Source organism: Equus caballus, chromosome 14 (genome assembly GCF_041296265.1).
Source record: "Equus caballus isolate H_3958 breed thoroughbred chromosome 14, TB-T2T, whole genome shotgun sequence".
Taxonomy (NCBI): domain Eukaryota; kingdom Metazoa; phylum Chordata; class Mammalia; order Perissodactyla; family Equidae; genus Equus; species Equus caballus.
Window position 1 is genome coordinate 109,347,577 of NC_091697.1, and position 18,200 is coordinate 109,365,776.

Genomic DNA, 18,200 nt, shown 5'->3' on the forward strand with positions numbered 1-18,200 from the left:
GCGCGCCGCTGCCCCTCGCTTCGGTTTCTCTGGACGCCGGCGCGTGTGCGGTCCGCGCTCCACGCACGTCTGCGGCCGCAGCGGCCCGCCTGCGACTCGTCCAGCCGCCGTTCGCCTGGACACGGCGCCGGACCCCGCGGGTCGGGGCTCAGTCCCGCGAGCGCCCCGCTGCAGACGCCAGCCCCAGGTCCGGGCGTCGCCTGCGCTCCTGACCACCGGCTCCAGATCGGAGGCTCCCCGACCCCTCCCCGGTTGGACAGGTTTGCTGGAGCGGCTCACAGAACTCAGGAAACATTTCGCTTGCCAGATCGCCGGTTTCTAGTGAGAGCATATAACTCGGAACAGCCAGGTGCAGAGACGCAAGGAACAGGCCCGGGAAAGCGCCCCGCACTCCCACCTCCTCTCCGAGCACACCGCCCTCCTCCAGGCACCTCCACGTGCCCGCTGACCCACAAGCTCTCGGAACCCACCTTTTGGGTCTTCTGGAGGCTCCATCACACAGGCTGATCAAATCATGAGCCACTGATGATTGATTGAAGCTCCAGCTCCTCTCCCCTCCGGGAGTCCGGGGTGGGACTGAAAGCTCCAGCCTCTAATCACAGGGTCCCTACCCCTGGGGACCAGCCCCATCCTCAGGGGCTGTCCAGAGTCACCTCGTTAGCATAAGCTCAGGTGTGGTTGAAAGGCTTGTTGTGACTGTCAAGACCCCTTTATGGCTCTCATCACAGGAGAGTCCAGGGGTTTTGGGAGCTCCGTGCCAGGAACGGGACAAGACCGAATCCCTGTTTCTTACTGTAAATCACAACATCACAGGTATATACCCAGAGTGGAATTGCTGGGTGTGTGGTAACTCTGTGTTTAGTTTTTCAACAGGTCTCATACCCTTTTTCCTAAGCACGTCAGTCAGCTCGGGCTGCATAACGAATACCACGGAGCAGGTGCTTAAACAACAGGCATGTTTCTTGAGGTTCTGGAAGCTGGGACTCCAAGATCAGGGTCGGTTCTGGGGAGGCCTCTCTCCTCGTGCAGACAGTGCCGTCTCACTGTGGTGTCTCTTCCTCTTCCTACAAGGACATCAGTCCAGTGGGATCAGGGCTCCCTCCCAAAGGCCCCTTTCCAGATACTGGCTCGCTGGGCTCCAGCTGCCCCCTGTGGAGCTCGGACACACGCTCCGTCACGCCAAGCATAGCTTTAGAGCCCTGCTCTCCTGCCAGCTGTTGTCCCCATTTTCTCTCCCTGTCGGAGAAGCTCCCAAAGTCTGTGCTGCTGCTTACTGCTGTCTCCTAAACCCGCCCCCTCCCCAAGCTGCAGCCAGGGCAGCTGGTGGAAGCTGGCCACGGACTCCCGCAGCCCCTCCTGTGTCTTTGGCGAGGTCTGTTTCCCACCTACCCAGTCTGTCCAGCCCAGGCCCCAAGTGGCCCGCTGTCCGCCTGTCCAGTGTGCAGGTCAGGGCCCTTTGTAGCAGGGCTGCACAGAACAAGGTGAGGGCAAGGCCATGCTGGCCCCTGGGGGCTTCCAGGTCCCTCTCCACCCCTCTTTCCTGCACCTACCTCCCCCAGCTGCAGGCTTTCCATGCTGTCCACAGGCCGACGCTCCAAACTGACGTCCCTTCCAGGCATTCCCTCCAGATGCCAGACCCCAAGGCCTGTCAGCCTCCCTCTGCATGTCTGATACCTCACGCTGTGCATGTACAAGCGTGACCTCGTCTCCCCAGAGCCCCGTGGCTCCCAGTGCCCGGCAGCCCACAGAGCCGCTCTGACCACCACACGTGTCCCTCCAACTTTGTGTTTGGAGTTTTCAACTTACAGAAAGTGTGAGAGTAACGCAGCATGGGCCACCTTCCCCTGGATCCACCGATTGTCTACGTTCTGCCGTCTGTCTGCGGTCTGTCTTCCTAAGTGTCTGTTGATCCATCTACTTATCTACTGGTTGATCTATCCATCCATCTGTGGATCTCTCTGTTGATGTATCTGCCTAGCGCCTACCTACTTGTCACCTGTCATCCATCTGTCTATCTCTGTTGATCGATCGACCTAATCTGTCCATCCATCCATCCATCCATCCATCGATCTACTTAATCTGTCCATCCATCTGGCAGAGTGCCCCGTTCCCCAGCCTCTCCCCGCCCCTGGCAGCTGCAGCTCCAGGATCAGTTCGTGTGCCACCGTGTGCGATCACCTCTCTACAGTCCCAGTCATGTCCTTTGTGACCTCCCCTTCTGCCAGCCCGCTCCCTGCCAGCATGTGCACCACGCAGGGTGCCATTTCTGTCTCCTTGGACGTGGGAGGCCACCCCCACCTGCTGGGACACAGACACCACAGGAGCCCAGACTGGCCACTGATTAGCCAGCCGCCCCTCCAGACTAGTCACAGCAGCCTCATCAGGGCACTCGGGCTGGAGGAGCCGCCCGCCCTGCCTATGTTCTCAGTGGCAATGTCCCTGCGCCCCAAGGGCCTCCCCCCAACTTAGTGACCCCATGGCCTCCACTGGTGGTCTCAGCATTAACCCCTCGCCCTGCTCAGCTCTTACCTCCTCCACACCCTGAAGGCTCACTATTTGTTAGTCTCTGATCTGTCGTCCAGGGCCCCGTGGGCAGGTCCCTGTGCAGCTCCCTGCAGCACCCCCTGGGCCCAGCACACGACGGGGCACAGGTCACATTGGTGCAACACACAAATCGCCATCCAGATGGATCTCTGCTGAGCACATGTCAGAGTATGTGGCCCAGCCTCAGCCAGCCGTCTCCCCCCTGCCTCCTCTGTCAACCTCCTTGAGGCCTCCCCTGTCTGCCCGCACCCAGCGAGGTCCTGGATTTCCCAGCTGGGCCAACTGCATGGCGAGGGCCACAGAGTGGCCAGCCAGGAGCCCCGAGGGTCCCCCAGGCCCTCGGTCCCCTCCCAGCCAGCTTCCTGGTTGTGACCAGCCAGGCCTGGAATGCAGTTCCTCTGGCTACTGGCCACTTGCCCTTCGTGGAGGAGGTCTTCCTCTGCCTGGCCTGGCATTCCGTGGGTGACCCAGCACCTCCCTGCCTGCCCAGTGAGGACACCACAGGCTGGGGGTCGCGTTCCTCCAGGCTCACGTCAGTCCATCCCTCGGCCAGCAGAGGAACATGCTTTCCCCCATCATAGCTGCAGGAAGGGCCAGCAGGCTGACCTGGACACCCGGAACCTTCCCCGCCCTGACCTTGCAATCTTGTGCTAAGCCCAGCTGGCTCAGCGCCCTCCAGCATAGCGGCCGCCTGGGTTGTTTCCATGCAAGTTTGCTCAAATGGAGTCAAATGAAACTTCCTGCTCTTTGCAGCACTGGCTGCACGGAAGTGCCCAGAGCCACCTGTGGCCATTGGCTGCCTCTGTCTGCCGGCCAGCACTGCTCCAGGCCCCTCCTCCAGGAAGCCTTCCTGGGTCTCTGCACCAGCCTGGCCAGGCAGACAGTGGGAACTCCTGCGCGTGGGCATGGCCCAACTACTCCCTTCTCAGGTCCCTCCACTGCCGCTTCTCTTGCCCACAGCTGGGGGGCTGTGGCCTGGCCTCCGGAGACTCCCAGGGAGCTCTACGCGTTGACCTCGGGCCGGTGGGGGCCAAGGCTGCAGCTGGATCACATGTGTGTGGCCTTCCTCTGAGGCCACAGCCCCAGAGCTGTTGGGAGGCGTGGGGAGCCAAGAGCTGGAAAATCAGAGGGCGTGGGGGTCCCGGACCCTGCTTCCCAGCTACTGCGGGGCCAGGAGTGCCTTCCTGTTATTCTCTCCCCACAGCCACCTCCCTTCCCAGAGGCAGGAGAGGAAACTGCCCTGTTCTGGGGGTGTTGGAGCGTCCCCCACGTGGCCCTCCGCCATCTCCCTGAGCCACCGGACAGTTGGCTCCAGCTGTGCAAACGGATGAGAAGGAGACGAGAAGCCGGCCCCAACCCATGATGCTCCACCCACCAGGCATGGGGCCGGGAGCCTGGGCTGTTCCCGAGCCCAGAAGACACCCTGTACCCCTGGTCTGGCCCTCCATCCTCATGGCCATCCCAGGTGGATGGGGAAACTGAGGCACTGAGAGGTTTTGCTTTTTAAGTAGCTAAGTGAGCATTAGTCAGGGTCAGTGACTGGGTTGGTTCCACCCCTGGGCATTGGCAGCCGTGTCCCAGGTGGGAGATGGCCGCCTCATCAGGGTATGGGGCTCAGGCATGAGATGGTACTTGTGTCTGGATGTCAGGGAATTGGTCTCAGAGGTAGGACCAGGCATGACACAAAGGTTGGCTCCCCAGGTCTGGGATGGCCAGTGATATTGTTCGGGAGGACATGACATCAGAACCTAAGTCACCACCATCGAGAGCTCACAAAACGGATAGGACCTTGGGAACGCATCCAGGCCCCCAGTCCCAGGACAGGAGGCCTGTGCCTTAGGGTCCCTTCTCCCATTGTGACCGAGCTTTTCACCGGGCATCTACCTTCTAATAGGGGTTCCTTGTGTCCCCCCTCAACTTGTATGCTGGAGCCGCAGCACCCAGGACCTCAGAATGGGATTGTATGTGGAGACGGGGCATTTAAAGAGGTGATGACAGTAAAACGAGGTCACTGGGGTGGGCCCTGATCCTACATGACTGGTGTCCTTATAAGAAGAGGAGACGAGGACACAGACACACATGGACGACCACGTGAGGACACAGGGAGAAGACGGCCATCTCCACACCCAGGAGAGAGGCCTCAGGAGGAAACAGCCCTGCCCTCCCCTGGGCCTCTGACTTCCAGCCTCCAGACTGGGAGACAATGAACGCTGTGGTTTGAGCTGCCCTCTCTGCGGTGTTTGTTACACAGCCCGAGCTGGCTGAGATGCTGTCCAGAATAGAGCCTCCTCTGCAGCTTCCCTCACAGCTAGGATGTGGATGGGGTGTGTGTTAGTCCGGATTCTCCAGAGAAACAGAACCAATAGGATACATATAGAGAGAAAGAGATTTATTTTCAGGAATTGGCTTACATGATTGTGGGGCCGGCCAGTCTGAAACCTGAGAGGTGGAGAAAGAGATTTAGTATAAGGAATTGGCTCACATGATTTGGAGGCAGAGAAGTCCCAAGATCTGCTGTCTGCAAGCTGGGGACCCAGGACAGCCAGTGGTGTAGTTTGAGCCCAACTCTGAGGACGGGACCAACGTCCTAGCTCAAGCAGTCACATATGAGGAGTTTCCGCTTTCTCTGCCTTTTTGGTCTATTCAGGCCTTCAACTGATGGGACGAGGCCCACCCACACGGGGAAGGGTGATCTTTACTCAGTCTGCAGATTCACTGTCAGTCTCCTCCAGGAGCACCTCACAGGCACACCCAGGGTCATGTTTAATCTGGGTGTCCCGGGGCCCAGCCAGGTTGACATAGACAATTAACCATCACCAGCAGTCTGGAAGCAGAGCTGCTGCCTCAGGAGCCACAGTCTTTGCTTATAAGGCCGTCACCTGATTGGGCAAGGCCCCCACACACAGGGGAGGGCAATCTGTTTTAAGTCTGCAGATTGACAGTGTTAATCTCATCTAAAAACACATCTTCACTGGGGTGTAGTGGTTGAGTTTGGCACACTCTGCTTCGGCAGCCTGGGTTCAGATCCCTGGCACAGACCTGCACTGCTTGCCAGTCATGCTGTGGCGGCATTCCACATAGAAAGTGGAGAAAGACTGGCACAGATAATAGCTCAGGGTGAATCTTCCTCAGCTAAAGAACTAAACAAACAAAAGACACACCTTCACTGCGACATCTAGACTGGTGTTGGGCCGACCACTGGGCATGGACCCACTGCCTGAGCTCCATCTGCCTTCTGTGCTCAGACACACAGCACGCCAGCCCCCAGCAGCCCGACAGAGTCATCCCCTCACTGACCCAGCTGCCGCACACTGTACCTGCACCACTGAGGAGTAGCGGACAAAGATGAGAGACTCGACGGGCTTCACGGTTGCTGGAGTTGCGGCGGATGCTAGACGTGGTAGAAGAAGCGGGCAGCGGCTGCAGAGGCCAGGGAGGGGCTGGGAGGCTTCCTGTGTGGCCAGGGGGCCAGCTGACCAAGGCTCCCCAGGTCTCCACGGGTGGTGGTGTCTCCAAGAGGCCCCAGCAAGACCACTGGCTCAGTGAGTGAGGAAGTCTGAGCTGGCCCGGCCCAGACCCCTGGGCTGCGGCTGCACTGGCTCAGCCCGCGTGGGAGAGGCTGTGATCCCAACCAAAGGGCCTGAAGCTTGACCTAAAGTTCCCTCTCCGTGGCTGGGGGAGCCTGCCCTGGACGAAGGCTGAGTGGAATCAGAAGGTTCTTCCCTGAGCACACACAGCACACACCTGCCCGGGCCGTCCCATCAGCCGGCTTCGTGGCTTCTTTTCAGGCAGATGTAGGGGAGTCTGCACCCCACTTCCCACCTCTCATGGACCTGTCCACATCAGGGGGGCCTTATGGCCCCAAAGCGGGCAGGCTGAGTTCAGATCGAGGTCAGCCTCCAGGCGCTGCTGGGGTGGGCACCTGCATCCTCAACCAGGCCTCACCGGCCCCTGGCTGTTTCTGAACCCCAAAGTCACCAGCTGGCCAGCTCGGACTGCCCCCGACCCCCCAAGGTCCTGAAGTCCTCCAGGGCCTCCACTGAGGGGAGACCCGGCCCCAGGAGGTTGACAGGGAGGCCGTGGAGGGGCTGCGGCAGGGTGCCGGCCAACCTCGCTGCCTTGCAGTGATGCGGGGTTGGTGAGCCGAGGAGTCGAAAGAAAGATTTCTTAGACTCTTAAGATCTGGCAGTAGTGCTCTTTTATTTAGAGACTAGAATAGCATGGGGACAGGACCCATGGGCAGTCAGAGCTTCTGCTGCCGCTGCTTCTGCTGCCCCCGCTGGCATGAGGACAGAGCCCATGGGCAGGCAGAGCTGGTGCGTGGGGACAGGACCCGGGGGCAGTAGAGCTCCTGCTGCTGCCCCGAGCTGAGGGTTAGGGCTAAATTTAAGGCATAGGTATATGATTCATCTCTTTACAAGACAAAGGAAAGAACATGAAAAAAAGTTAAAATGGTATCAGTGCAGGTGGGGTCTGGTCATTGGGTGATCCCATGACTTTTAGAGAAGAATAAAATCGGATTAAGTAAAGGTTAGAAAGGTCAGAAGCCGCCACCCTAAACCAGTTACATGAGATTGCCAGACGCAACCAACTTAAGTTCTTGCCTTCCCCATTAAGAGCTTCTAGGGACAAGGTCATCTCTCTTCTTCTTCCTGGTACAGAGAGGGAGGCACCTTTTACAGATAGAGATTTACCTTACAAATGTAAATGTGTCTCAACAAGGGCAAGTTCCATTCTCCAGAGCCTCCTTCCCTGTCCCAGTTTATCAAAAGCAATCAGCCCCAAACAATCCTGATGCCAAAGAGACATATCTTGGGGTGGCCAATTTCCGGTCCCTACAAGGTCACCTCCCCTTCCTTCACAAACGCAAATGTCTCTCAAAAGGGCAAGCAAAATTCCAGTCCTCGGAGCCTGCTTCTCATCTGCAGTTTTAAAAGTAACCAGCCTAAAAATCCTCATCATAAACCATTTTAAAATTAAGCAGCCTAAAAATCCTCATCAGCAGGAGTCCACCGCCAGCTCTGCCACTCACCAGGCCAGACAGCACCATACCCACCGCACGGCCCCAGCCCCCAGTCCCCACTCCGGGGCTGGCACATTCGCAGACCTCCCTCTACTGGAGAGGTGGGCAGTGAGTCCCTGCTCCAGATCTGGATTTTCTCTCCCTCTGAAACTGCCAGCATCCCCATGCAGGACTGCGTGAGGGCAGGGCTCACCTGTGAGGGGGCTCTCCTAAGCCTAAGGCTCACCTGGGGTCAGGGCTCACCAGGGGGCAGAGCTCACCTGGGGTCATGGCTCTCCTGGGCCTAAGGCTTACCTGGGGGCAGGGCTCACCCAGGGGGAGAGATCACCAGGGGGCAGGGCTCACCTGGGGCAAGAGCTGACCTCGGGGCAGGGCTCACTCAGGGGCAGGGCTCACCTGGGGGCAGGGCTCAGCTAGTCAGGCCCCATGGAGGAGAGGGACTCAGCACGCAGTTGGCTTCTGACCAGAAGGCTAAGTTTAGGGTTGGGGCTCAGCCCAGGCTTGGAGCTTGGCCCCGGGACCCAGAGAGAGTCTGTTGGCTGGGAGTGGCTGTCAGGGCCTGCCTTGGGCCTGAGGAAGGCTGGTAGACAGCTGGGGTCCCCAAAGTTTTGACCGATGTGGCTCCATGCTGGCAGCAGCTGATCCCCTTACTGTGCCCACCTCTCCCCGTCAGGCTGCAGGCTTTGGCCAGCGTCCAGATAGTGTTGGGGCTTGAGACTGGACTGCCCTTCTGTCCTCTGAGCTGCAGGCTGAGCTTGGGCTCTGGTGCGAGCTGGCCGAGCTCTTTGCTCTCGCCATCTGTGTGCTGGGCTGTGCCCTTCCTGGCTGCTGCCTGGCACTGACCAGCACCAGCGAGTCTGAGGAGCTGCGGGGGCTTGGGCTTCGGCCCTGCTCTCCCAGCCTGCCTGAAGGGGAGCCGTGTCTCCTCAGAGGCCAGTGATGGACAGGCACACACATGTGCATACACACTACACGAACACACATGCACATGCACAGACATGCATGCATACTCACCAACACCACACGTGTGTACACCACAGGCACAGATACACTACATGTGCATGCACACACGGTCGTAAACAAGTCAGTTTTATTTTACTTCCTTTGTTTTGGATGCTGTGTCTGAATTAGGGAGGGGGCTGGAAGGCACAGAGGCCGTAGCTGGGAGCCACGGAGCGTCGTCCCCCAGCACAGCAAAGCCACAGCCCTGACCACCACCTGACAAGGCCACCACCCTCAAGGTGGCTAGCGTCTTGGCGGAACTTCAAGTGTGTCCCAGAGAAAAGGGCTGCCCCAGTGGGCGCAGAGTCTCAAAGGACGTGGACCCGTCCACCCTAGGCCCCTCCAGGGCCTTGCCCCAGTTCTGTCTGGGCAGGGAACTGAGTAGAGCGCAGGCCCCCGCAGTTGCCGGAGGAGGACCAGGCAGCTCGGCTCTGGGCCCAGCACAGCCACCCACGAGGAGGTGCAGACGGGCTGGGCATTGGGGTCCCACCTCCAGGGCCTCGTTTTCCCTTTCTAGGAGGAAGACCTGGGACTGCTTCCAGCTCTGCAGGAACCAGACCGCCAGCTGGGGGTGGGTGCTGGGGAGAAGCCCCCTTAGCTGCAGGGAGGGGGAACAAACACAGTACTTCCCAATGCCCTGGCCAGACATCCCTGGGCATCACATAGGAGCTGCTGCTGGGGAGCGCGCTGTGGGGTGAGGAGCCCTGCCTGGCCAGACCCCTTGTCCTGAGGCCGTGGCCAGGGTTCAGTGAGGCTCGTGGGAAAGGGGGTGGGCAGTGCCCCAGCCACTGTGCCGCCCGCCCTCAGGTTTTGGATCAGAGCTGGAGACCCTTTGTGGTTCCCAGGCCTCCCTCCCCCTCCTCTCCTGGCAGAGAGGGGGCTCAGGAGGGAGGGGCAGCGGCGCAGAGCAGGGCTGCCTTTGTCCTCCCAGGAGGGTAGGCGGTGGGCCAAGGAGGAAGAGGAGGAGGAGGAGGCGGAGGGCTGGTTGTGCTCTGCGCCCAGCTCGTCCAGTCCCCAGCCTTCACCCAGGGCTCCGACCCCGAGCGCTGGCTCGGAGGGAGTTGGAGAGCCGCGAGGGCGGGACCTCAGATCCACACGGTGGTCTTCCCCTCCCTGCTGCTGGCACTACCCTTCTCGGAGCCCGCCCTGGGCTTGGCGCCCGGCCGGCCCTGGCCGCCGCCCGTGCCCCCCGACGTGGCACTCCCCGACCCGGAGGCGGGGGCGCCGGGCCTCGGTGGCCCCCGGGCGGCCGTGGGGAGGCCGGGGCAGGGCGGGCTGTCGCGGTCCCCGAGCGCGCGCCCGTCTCGCAGCGCCTGCAGCGCCAGGCCAGCCAGGTCCTGGTCGTGGGCGCGCGCGCGCTCCGCCGCGCGCACCACCAGGCTGTAGTCGGGCGGGCCGGCCAGGCCGGGCGCGGCGGGCAGCGCGCAGGGCGGTGGGCGCGGCGCGGGGCCGGGGACCGTGGGTGGTGGACGACGGGCGCGCACCGCGTCCTGCGCGCTGCCTAGGCCCAGGTGCGCCATCTCGCAGAGGTTGAGCAGCAGGCAGAGGCAGCTGACCACGTACATGACCAACAAGAAGACTGTCTTCTCGGTGGGCCGCGATACGAAGCAGTCGACCACGTGCGGGCAGGGCTGGCGGCTGCACCGGAAGAAAGGCCGCACCTCGAAACCGTACAGCAGGTACTGGCCCACCAGGAAGGCCACCTCGAAGGCGGCGCGCGCCACCAGCTGGGCCACGTACACGCGCATCAGGCCCTCGCGCTGGATGCGCCGCCGCCCGTCGTGGGGCCCAGCTGGGCCTGGGGCCCCCGCGCCCTTGGCGTCCCCGCCCGTGCCCTTGGCCGCGCTCACGTCCTCCGCCTCGTCCTCGTCGCCCAGCCCCTCGGCCACCCCCGGCTCCTCGTCCTCCTCGCCCAGGCCCAGCATAGGCTCCTCCTCGGCCAGGCCAGCGGGCTCGGGCCAGCCGGGGTTGGGGGGCGGCGGCGGCGGCGCGCGGCGGCGGGGCGCGCGGCGGCCCTCGTGAAGCGAGGCGCGGGCCAGGCGGTGCACCGCGTAGCCCAGGTACATGACGGAGGGCGTGGAGATGACCACAATCTGGAAGACCCAGAAGCGCACGTGGGACAGGGGCGCGAAGGCGTCGTAGCACACGTTGTCGCAGCCCGGCTGCCGCGTGTTGCACATGAACTTGGTCTGCTCGTCCGAGTAGATGGACTCGCCGCCCACGGCTGTGAGCACGATGCGGAAGACCACCAGCACCGTGAGCCACACCTTGCCCACGAATGTGGAGTGGTTGTGGATCTCCTCCAGCAGCCGCGTCAGGAAGCTCCAGCTCATGTTGGTCATAGGGGCTGGGGACAGGACCTGCAGGACCACGAGGAGCTCAACCCGGGCCGGGTCAGGCCCAGCGGGGAACTCGCCGCCTCCAGGAGCGTGGCCCCGCCCAGGTCCTGACCCTGCTCGTGGGATGGGTGCAGGGAGAGGCCGGGGCCCCGCGGGCAGAGGACAGGCCGCCTCGCTCCCGCTGAGCACCCACCTCGCCCCGCCCCCAGACCCGACCCAGGTCCACGTGGCCTGGAGCCGTGCCAGCCTTTCCTGCCCTCTCCCAGACCCCCAGGAAAGCCTGGTTTGGTGCAAGCCACTCCCCTTCAGGGACCCGGCCCCAGCCTAGGAGCACAGGGAGTCTGCTGCGTGAGCCACATTCGTGGGTCAGCCGAGGAAGCTGAGGCCAGCCCCGCTCAGAGTCTCGAGGCCATGCAGCCTCAGCCCAGATGTATCTGCGGTCTCCACCCCACACACTCTCTGCAGCGCCCAGGTCGCTGGAAAGGATCCCATGGAATTCAATTCCCAGCATCCCAGAGGCCCCCGGCCTGCCCAGCCCCCAAGCCCTCCCCCTCCCCAGCTCGTAGGCCACTCCAGTGCCCCATCAACCCCCACCCCCCAGCTCCAGCCCCCATGCCCCCAGGCTCACCAACAGTGTGCCCTGCCTGCTTTCCTCCACACCCTGCACAGGGGCTCTTGTCCCTCCGCCTCCACGAAGGACCCTCGTGCTTCTTCATACACCCCTGCCCCTGTCCCCATCTTGCTGCACCAGGGACTGCTGCCACACTCCCTGGGGCACCCTCGTGTCCTCAAAGCCAAGATGTCGGCTGGGGGCAGGGTGAGGCCAGGTGTCTGCCCAGGAAAGGACCGTGTTCAGCGAGGTGCACAGACACCGTAAGGTACCTGGGACACTCAGGGACAGCCACGGCACCACTCACCACGTCCCACCACAGGCCAGACCAGCTGAGCCCTGGGTGGTCCTTTGCCCAGGAGAAGGGGCTCTGCAGGCAGGGCCACGCGCCCCCGTCCTCACGTGCCTCCAGGGAGGGGGCTCCTGCCTTCCAACGCCCGCCCCCCTCCTTCACGGCCAAGGCCAGTACCTGCTCCTGGGTAGTTTGGGGCAGGAGACCCCTGAGTGCCTGATGTGTCTGGCCCCCTCCCTCCTGGAACCGGCCTGGGAGACAGCCTGGGCAGGTGTGGGATGGAGCGGCAGAGCTGCAGGCCCTCTTTATGCAGCTGGGGCCGCTCTCCTGGGGGCAGGAAGAAGGGGCAGCCAGGGTTCCTGGGGAAGTGACCCCACTTCCTCACAACTGTGTGCAGCGCCCCTCTCAGAGCTACACACATGCAAACATTCACAGATGCACAGACACACACACACGCAGGTGTACGCATGCACTCACATGCACACACACACACTTATAAACACACGTGCACACAATCACCCTGCATGTGGACTCAGGTACACAAATGCATGCAGGCTTGCACATGCACACTCACAGATGCCCACAGACTGGCACATGCCCAGCCCTCCAGCGCTGTGGACACACGGGGGCCTGCCATCCTGCAGGAGGGGCTTGGACCCCCTCACGGCCCTGGGCTGGCTGCTCTTCCTCCAGCCTAACCTCAACTCTCTTCCAGGACCTGTCTAGCCCCTGACGTCGACACTCTCACATCACAGGCCACTGAGGCCCACGGTCCCCCGCAAAGAACCCAGAAAAGGGACGGCAGAGCGCCCCCCTCCCCCTCCCAAGACGGAGCCCAGTGGAGAAATGGAGGAGGAGGGTCCGGGCCCCTGGGGGCTGAGGGTGGTGTGCAGTCAGATTTAACACCTGGCTCAGGGGCGGGCGGGTGGGGGGTGCTTGGTTGTAGTGTTTGCCAATTCCCTCAGTGTAAATGCTCTCGCACACTCAAGACCAGATACACGCAGGGGACTCTGAAGATCGGCTTTAGCATGGCACTGGGCAGACCCTGCCCCGGGGCCCCCCACCTGTGCTCAGAGCTCAGAGACTGAATGCAGAAGGAGGAGAGGGTGGGTCTGCAGGCGGTCAGCTCCAAGGGTCCGAGCTGGTGACAGCAGTGGGGAGGGGCGAGCCTCTCCTCCTGCCCCAGCGCCTGGGGAAGCTCAGGCAGCCTGGGGGGGGGGGGTGCTGGAGGGAGGGCAGAGGCTCTGGCTCTTCAGAACCTGGGCCCACACCCACGTGCTGTGTACACACGTGTGCAGGGCCTGCATCACACATGCAGGCAGGGCACCATCTTCCTGCAGTCAGGGGCTGGTGATGACTAGCTCTGGCCTGGAAGAGCCCTGGGGCTGGTCGCGGGGCCCCCAGTCCACATCTCTAGCAGTGCTGCTCCTAAGCTCCGATGTGGATGCCTGCAGGCACCCTCAGCTCCCCGGACCAATCCCCAAACCTCCCTCCAAAGCGGCTTCCGGCACAGCTGGGCCTATCCTGGACAGCTCTCTGGCCCGCACCTCCTGGGCTCCATCAGCAAACCCTGGACTGGACCTGCTCCGCCAGGCACTCTGGAGGCCCATTGACCCGCCTCCCGCGCTCCCGGGACTTGGTTGGCTTTGGAGTAAAACGCCAAGCATGCCTGGCCCCACCTGCACCCTATCTACTCCCACACAGGCTGAGCCCAGCCCTGCTGGAGGCTCTGCACGGTGCCTGCCGGGCCCTCCTCCAGCCTGCGCCGCAGGCTCCCCCGCATCCCGCCACCCACTATGCAAGCACTCGGACTGAGCCACCACAGGATGGGAGGTGGCCCAGGATGTCAGGGCGTGGGGGGTCACAGGCAGGCGAGGGGAGGGGCCGGAACGCCCCACGTGGTCGTGGGTCAGCTTGGGAGACGTGAGTCTGAACTGCATTCAGCTTGACATGGGCACGGACACAGAGAACAGTGTAGACATGTGCATATCCATGTGCACACACACGGGTGTGTATTCCCTCGTGTGTCAGTGAAAGGCCCCCTGGGGAAAAGGCCCCACACAGCGAGCACACCTCGGTCCCACTCTCCAGGAGCAGCAGCATTGCTGGCAGCAGGAACTCTCACAGGGCCAGTCAGGAGTGGTGGCACACAGGTGCGTGCACATCTGCACACTCACACACACTCACCGATGGGCATCTCAAAGGGACGCGGGAGCTCACGGAAGGAGCTCCCCAGCATCCAAAGCTGGGTCAATTTTGGCAATTGAGTGAATAACGTAGTATTACAGGTTGGCATACGTCATTAACCCAGGTATGAAACAAGTATGCGTCCACACTGACACAAATGACTGAGTAGATGACTAAACGGGGGAGGGAGCCGTGAATGACCCCTGCAGGCGCAGCGGCACACAGGGGATGTGATGCTCCTTGGGGCTGTGGCAGGAGGCAGGGGACCAGAACAATACTCGCCTGGGGGCTGAGGTCCACCCGGTGCCGTGAGCAGCCAGGCGGGGAGCGCATCTTGCTAGGATGAGCAGGGCCTTCCTCCAGCCCTCACCCAGCCAGCATGAGACAACAAGAGACTCCCTAATGGGGCTCCTATGAAATACCACCCATCAAGGTCAACAGACAAGCGGAGTCTAGGAGACGGCCACGGCCCGGAGTGGTCCAGGAGAGGCGCCCCTGGGACTCTGGAGGGGCCTGGGACAGAGGACACAGGGACAGATGGACACAGGGACAGCGGACATAGGGATGGACACAGGACACAGGAACAGACGGACACAGGGACAGATGGACACAGGGACAGATGGACACAGGGACAGAGGACACAGGGACAGATGGACACAGGGACAGAGGACACAGGCATGGACAGAGGGACAGATGGACACAGGGAGGAGGAGGGACCAGGGCAGTGTGTGCTCTGGTTGCTGAGGATGCTTCGATGCTGGTGTGTTGTGAGGAGCGAGCCACGGGGGACCTGGGCTTGGGGGTGTGGGGCATGTGGGGGCATGTGGACTCTGCCTGGACCCCACAGCCCCTCTGTAAACACGAGTGTTGTCAGTGAAGACCTTCTTTGGAAAAGCTTCTGCCAGTTACTTGGAGCCCCTCCCCTGCTCGTCTCCCACCCCCCGCGCGCACTTCTGTCTGAAGTCACAGCATGGAGCAGGGACTTTGGCTGGTGCCCTGTCCTGGCCTCAGGGCATGGGGGGACCTCAACACAAAGGTGGGTGGGAGAGGCTCTGTAGGGCCGCAGAAGGGGAGGTGTGCCGGCATCCGCAGGGACTTTGATTCAGAGGGACTCTCACCCACAGCCCCGCGTCAGAGTGAGTGGCCACTAGGGATCCAGGACGACTTTTGGGGGTCAGGGTGTGGGAGAGGAAGGCCTAGGAGCAGTCAGCAAAGGGTGTGGAGTTGGGGACAGGGCAGCCACAGCAGACACCTGGGCTCCAGCGGGCGCCAGGATGGCCAGTCCTGGGGTGAGCCAGGTCTGCCACACCCGGTCCTGGCACTGGCAGAGTGGCCTCTGCAGGAGGGACAGAGGGCTCTCTCCCTCCAAGTCCCTCTCACCCCTGGGTCGGAACAAAGGTCCTGGGGGGTCAAGGGCTGGGAGCCAGGGCCTGCCCAGCCATTTCCTTCCCATCCTGGCCCCGCTTCCTCCCACGTGCCCCCTTGGGCAGCGGGATTCCTCTGGCTGAGGGGGGCTGCCCACGGGCCGACCCCCCTCCCCTGTCACCATGCTCAGCTCACCCAGTGGCCAGGGGGGCCCTTCCCTGGAAACCCTCGGGCATGACAGCACAGCATCTCGGGCACCTCCTCCCCTCCCTGAGGACATGGGGCGGCCCCTCACCCACACCCAAGCCCCAGGAGTCACAGTGGGCTCAGCTCAGAGCCCCAGGCCTGCCCCACACCCACCCAGGGCTCCTCCCTCCTGCTGCAGCCCACCCACCGGCCGAGGGGCTTGGAGGGGAACAGTCCTCAAGTAGAGGGCGGGCCGCAGCGCTCGCCCACCCTCAGCCTCCCTGCTGCACGTCCAGCACAGAGGAAACACCGACCCGGCCTCAACTTGGTTGCTCTGCAGTGGCTCTATGGGGTTCTGTCCTCCACTGCCCTCCACGGCCCTCCACGGCCCCTGGACCCCGTCCTGCATGCTCCAGCCGTGTTCTGCCTGGACCCCCTTGCCCAGTGGGGGTGTGCACACCAGCCACCCAGGACCCTAACCCCAGGGCTAGGGACCCTGTGCCACATCCTCCTGCCCCTAGCAGCTCCAGAGCACAGAGTGCCTCCCACTCAGTGTGGACACCCACCAGTCTCACGCCTCCAGCCTCCAGCCCAGACCCCCAGGCTCCCCCCAGGCTCTCTCCCTGCAAGCAGCCCAAGGCGGGGTCCTCACACCTCCTGGGTGGGTCCCAGGGAGCCCCGGGCTCTCAGAGCAAAGCCCCATCCTCACAGGCCCCTCTGAACCTTCCTGACCTTCCTGACCTTCTCCCACCCACCGCAGAGCTGACCTGTCCACGTCTGACTCCCTCTCACACACAGGCGCGCACACGCTTTCCCTACCTCCCCCCACCCCCACCCCCCGACCCTGCAGGGCCTTCCTCCCGGAAGCCCCCTCTAAGCCCTCCCGGGTGAGCTGCTCCGTCACACAGGTGCTCAGCAGATGCCGAGGATGAAGGGACCTGAGCGACAGCTGAGCTCTGGGGAGGGTGGGAGGCTTCCCTCCCAGGGACCACAGAGCTGCCAGTGGCTGGATGGGCAGCAACTGCTGCCCTCTGTGGCCACGGTGGCCTTGGGCTGTGTCCTCGGGGGACCCTGAGGGGGTAGGGAACCTATTGAAGACACAGGGACCCCTCTCTGCTCAGCCCCAGCCAGGAACCCTGCAGGTGAGGGGCCTTCCTGCCGTTGGGGTGGTGGGGTGGTGGGGGGTGGTCTGGGCCTGGGGCTGCTGCTGCAGAGGCTCAGAAGAGGGGCAGGGGAGGCCACACCAGGCCCCCCCACGTGCTGCCCCACACCCCCACACTGCCAAGACCGCCCTTAGCAGGGCCACGTGGCCTGCGCCCCACCTTTCTCAGCACGTGGCACCATGTCGCTAGCCCTCCTGTCGCGGCCCCGGGTGCCCCATCCTGCCTGGGACACCCTCCCGCACCCCCTGCTCCCCCCACAGCCCAATGCACCACAGGCCCAGGCAGGCGCGGCCCTCCCCTGTGCAGGTCACTGGCTACCCCGCCCACCCACTCCACACCCCATCCTCCACTGGCTGCTGCCCACAACCCCCACGTGGGCCCCTCACTCACGTCTGTGACACATTGGGGGCACCTCTTGGAGAACAGGAGTCTGTTCTGCTTTGCTGACTCCTGGGGCCCAGACTCGAGGACCTCAGACCTAGCAGGTACCCCAGAGGATTTAAGAGAAGGAAGCCCAGGCCACAGTGAGGCCGGACGAGACCGGTCCAAGAGCAGCGTGGACAGGAGGCAGGTGTGCCCACCCAAGCCACCTGCCCATGTGTGGGAGGTGGGGCTCCCCAGCCTCCCCCAGGCCTGAGCAGCCTGAGGCCCCAGGCTCTGGACACATTGCAGCTGCCTAGCTGGCGTGGGCTGGCCCGTCCTGCACCGCCTGAGGGGCCCCAGCTGCTGGGGGCGGTGCTGGGTGCGCTCCCCTTCCCCTGCTCACCACCGGGTCTGAACAAACCCCGCGGCTGGGGCCCAGACTTCTGCCTCTTCCTCCTCCCTCAGGTCTTGCCGCCCGAACACCCAGCAGTCAGGGCCTGCCCATGAAGGCACTGGGCCTGAGATGGACAGACCCTCAGAACAGACAGTGGCCTAGCCAGGCCCAGCACCTGTCATCTCCTGAGATGCACCGTTCTAGGAGAGGCGAGCCTGGACGGCTGGGACCCCGGGCCCAGAGGGGAGGGTCTCCATGCAACACTGTACCTTTTCCAGGCCAGGAAGTGTGAGTCTCTCTGAGCCCTTCCACCTGCCGGCTGGATACTGGTCCTCCCGAGGGTGTGCGCCCAGCTGAGCGCAGAGTCCGGCCGCGGGCCACCTCTCGCCACCAAGCACAATGCGGAGGGAGGGCCTTCAAGGCTCCATTGTTCCCCTCAAGGCTTGGGGTCTGAATCCCTGATTGTCCCTGCGGCTGGACAGGGCCCAGAGAAGTAAGCTGCCTCCGCCAGCTGCACAGCAGGTCAGAGGCAGCGGGGCCCCACTTCACCTGCCCTCAGGCCTGGGGGGCTGTCCAGCATCCCTCTGCCACCATCCCACATCTAGGCTCAGCTCCCGCCAGCCTCCTCTGTGCATCTGGGCTGTTGGACGGGGCCCAGCCTCCCCGGCTGTTTCCGCCTGGGCCGCCCGCCTCCTGTCTGTATCCACCATCCTCCTGAGCCCTAGCACAGGA

The 18,200-nt window shown here is 62.9% G+C and overlaps 1 protein-coding gene across 2 annotated transcripts; it reads right to left on the reverse strand.

Annotated features, from left to right (window-relative positions):
* Positions 1-8,639: 8,639 nt before the first annotated feature.
* Positions 8,640-17,882, reverse strand: GJC2 (gap junction protein gamma 2). Of its 2 annotated transcripts, none has more exons than XM_023618329.2 (2): positions 17,738-17,882; positions 8,640-10,929 (listed from the first exon to the last, which is right to left on the reverse strand). In XM_023618329.2, exon 2 carries the CDS (start codon positions 10,909-10,911, stop codon positions 9,655-9,657), a length of 1,257 nt encoding a protein of 418 aa, XP_023474097.2. In that variant the 5' UTR covers positions 10,912-10,929; positions 17,738-17,882; the 3' UTR covers positions 8,640-9,654. The 2 variants fall into 2 exon arrangements, with proteins under 2 accessions (XP_023474097.2, XP_070089679.1); XM_070233578.1 differs by lacking the exon at positions 17,738-17,882 and adding an exon at positions 11,988-12,094.
* Between the last annotated feature and the right edge of the window lie 318 nt (positions 17,883-18,200).